Here is a 2,237-nt window from a genome sequence, read left to right on the forward strand (position 1 = left end):
TATGGGATATTTTTGGAAGAATTACCCACGCACATGCATAATGGGCCTTGTGTGAAGGTAGAAAATGGTCTCTGGCATTTTAAATTAAGATGATCGTGCTGATGAGGTATTGGGCCCTTTTTATTGACGCAGAGAACCAAACGTTGATGTCGATAAATAAAGAAAACTGGCTGAGATGGCGGCCATGGAACGTGAGCAAGTGGCGGCCCAGTGTTATGGTACCTGGGTCTGGTGACACAGTGGTTTTGATTTTGTTTGTCTATATTCTGTGACTTAGTGTTTCTATTATTTAGTTTCTGTATTTCTAGCTCCCTTTAGTATCTCCTGATTTCCAATTGTAGGTTTTGTTTATATGCCTTCCCTGTCTCAGTGTTGTTCTGCACCTCTCGAGCAGGTAAAAGACAATAATTTTTCAAAGACCATCAATTCAGGTTTTGTTAATTGAGGTTCTCTCATCCCCGAGTCTGTTTGCTTGAACTGTTTTTCCTCAGACTGCTCGTCACGGTGGAAAAAATTTAAAACCTATCTTAGCTAAGCCTCGTCTAGTAAATTCCTCATCTAGTAAATTCAGAGACTGCTAAGACTGTCCTTTCACAACCTGTTAATTGTGGTGGAAAAGGTTTGAAAACAAGTCTGCCTATTTAGTTTATTTCTATTTTCAGTTGAGTTATTTTCATGTTCAGGAACAAAGCTGTTGTGAGTGCATTTTTCGCCTTCTGGAGTCCGCACTTTGGATCCACCATTCCTGCCTGTCATACACAGTACTTGACACCCAGAGCGATCAACCGGACAAGCTGCAGGACCAGGCAGAGTGGCAGACATAGGTGCTGAAGTGGCTCGTCAGGTCGCCACATCGCCTCTCTGCTGGCGGTGGCAATGGACCAGATGAGGGAGGACAATGACCCTCAGGTTTTTCTGGAGGCACGCATTCTGACAAATGTGGTCCTGGAGCAGTTCATGGAGGGACTGCCCTGATGAAATAAAATCATATAATATTTTTTAGAAACTCAATCACTCAATCACATACCACATGAGTATATGATTCAATAAAAAGCAAATAAGTTTGACACTCCAGTTACAGAACGACCTTCTTAAGAGCCACTGTGTGGACCAAGGACCTGTTCCAGGAAATATCCCCATCCTGCATGAATGCCACTTCCAACAACCACAGGTAATGTAGAGTATCAAACTACCAGGATAATAAATATGACTAAAAAATAATCTGAAATTATTACTTTTACTTTTAACAGCACTGCTACTACAACACAGATGGTGAAATAATCATTGGGGGGATTACATCTCACAATTATAACAGTGATCGCTGCCTGGTTGATCCAGGCTCTGGAAGTTCTCCCACCCTGCAGGAGTGTCCACTGGCAAAAACGAATGAACTACACATGCACTGGGACTTCAAACAAGATCTTGGCCTAGACATATTGTTTTTAGAAACACTTGCTGTGCACTCTCTCATAACGTCTGTCAACCTGTGGCAGGGCCAAGCAATCATAAACAAAGCAACAAACAGATGCCTTGAAATCGCCCAGGGAGCAAACCTTTACTATGAACTCATCATTCAGCAGTGCAGTGGGCAGAGCTGGAGGATCGAGCATCTCGTCACAAGTTTTTAGTGCAGTCTTTAACATGAACATCTGTTATAGTCAAGTGTGCTCAAGCTTGATCTTATGAACACTTTTCACAGATTAAAACAAAATAAAGATCAAAATTATTTCTAAATACCACTAATAATGTTTTAATTCCTACAGTACTCACTACAAATAACTGGGCTGCACATTTTCCACCTGTGAAGCATCTGCATGATTCCAGGAGTTTAAACAGTTCAGGCTGAATGACATAATCATGAACAAATAACTGAACATTTTGAAAAGAGATTTAAAAACAGTATATATTTTTTGTCCATTACATTGATGACTCTTTTATGATCAGTTTCAAGCTAATTTTAGGCTGTTCAGACATTTCAGTTTTGCTTTTCATCAGAGAAAATATGTGAGGGGTCACAGTCACTTTTTTGGGAGTGGAGGGATGTTGACGCCTCTGCTCAGCTAACGATTTTATGACATTCAGTTCAGGAGTTAGTGTCAGTTAGGTCAGTACTGTGTGTGTTTTTGTGTGTCCTCTGACGTGTTATTATCTGGCTAGAAAGTCGGTGTTATCAGAATGAGGGTAACATTGACAAAGCGACTATTGTTATTAGTGGGCACCAGAGATGGGCAGTAACG

At 40.9% G+C, this 2,237-nt stretch overlaps 1 protein-coding gene across 1 annotated transcript in view; it reads left to right on the top strand.

Annotated features, from left to right (window-relative positions):
- The first annotated feature begins 175 nt into the window (after positions 1 to 175).
- Positions 176 to 2,237, top strand: part of LOC102198796 (probable polypeptide N-acetylgalactosaminyltransferase 8) — a 25,506-nt gene continuing 23,444 nt past the window's right edge. Inside the window, exon 1 of the mRNA XM_013911292.1 lies at positions 176 to 191. Coding sequence (XP_013766746.1) covers positions 176 to 191 — 16 coding nt within the window. The remainder of the gene's footprint in view (positions 192 to 2,237) is intronic.

The sequence above is a fragment of the Pundamilia nyererei genome, unplaced genomic scaffold, assembly GCF_000239375.1.
Source record: "Pundamilia nyererei isolate P.nyererei 1_Seehausen unplaced genomic scaffold, PunNye1.0 scaffold00060, whole genome shotgun sequence".
In the NCBI taxonomy this organism is placed as follows: Eukaryota; Metazoa; Chordata; class Actinopteri; order Cichliformes; family Cichlidae; genus Pundamilia; species Pundamilia nyererei.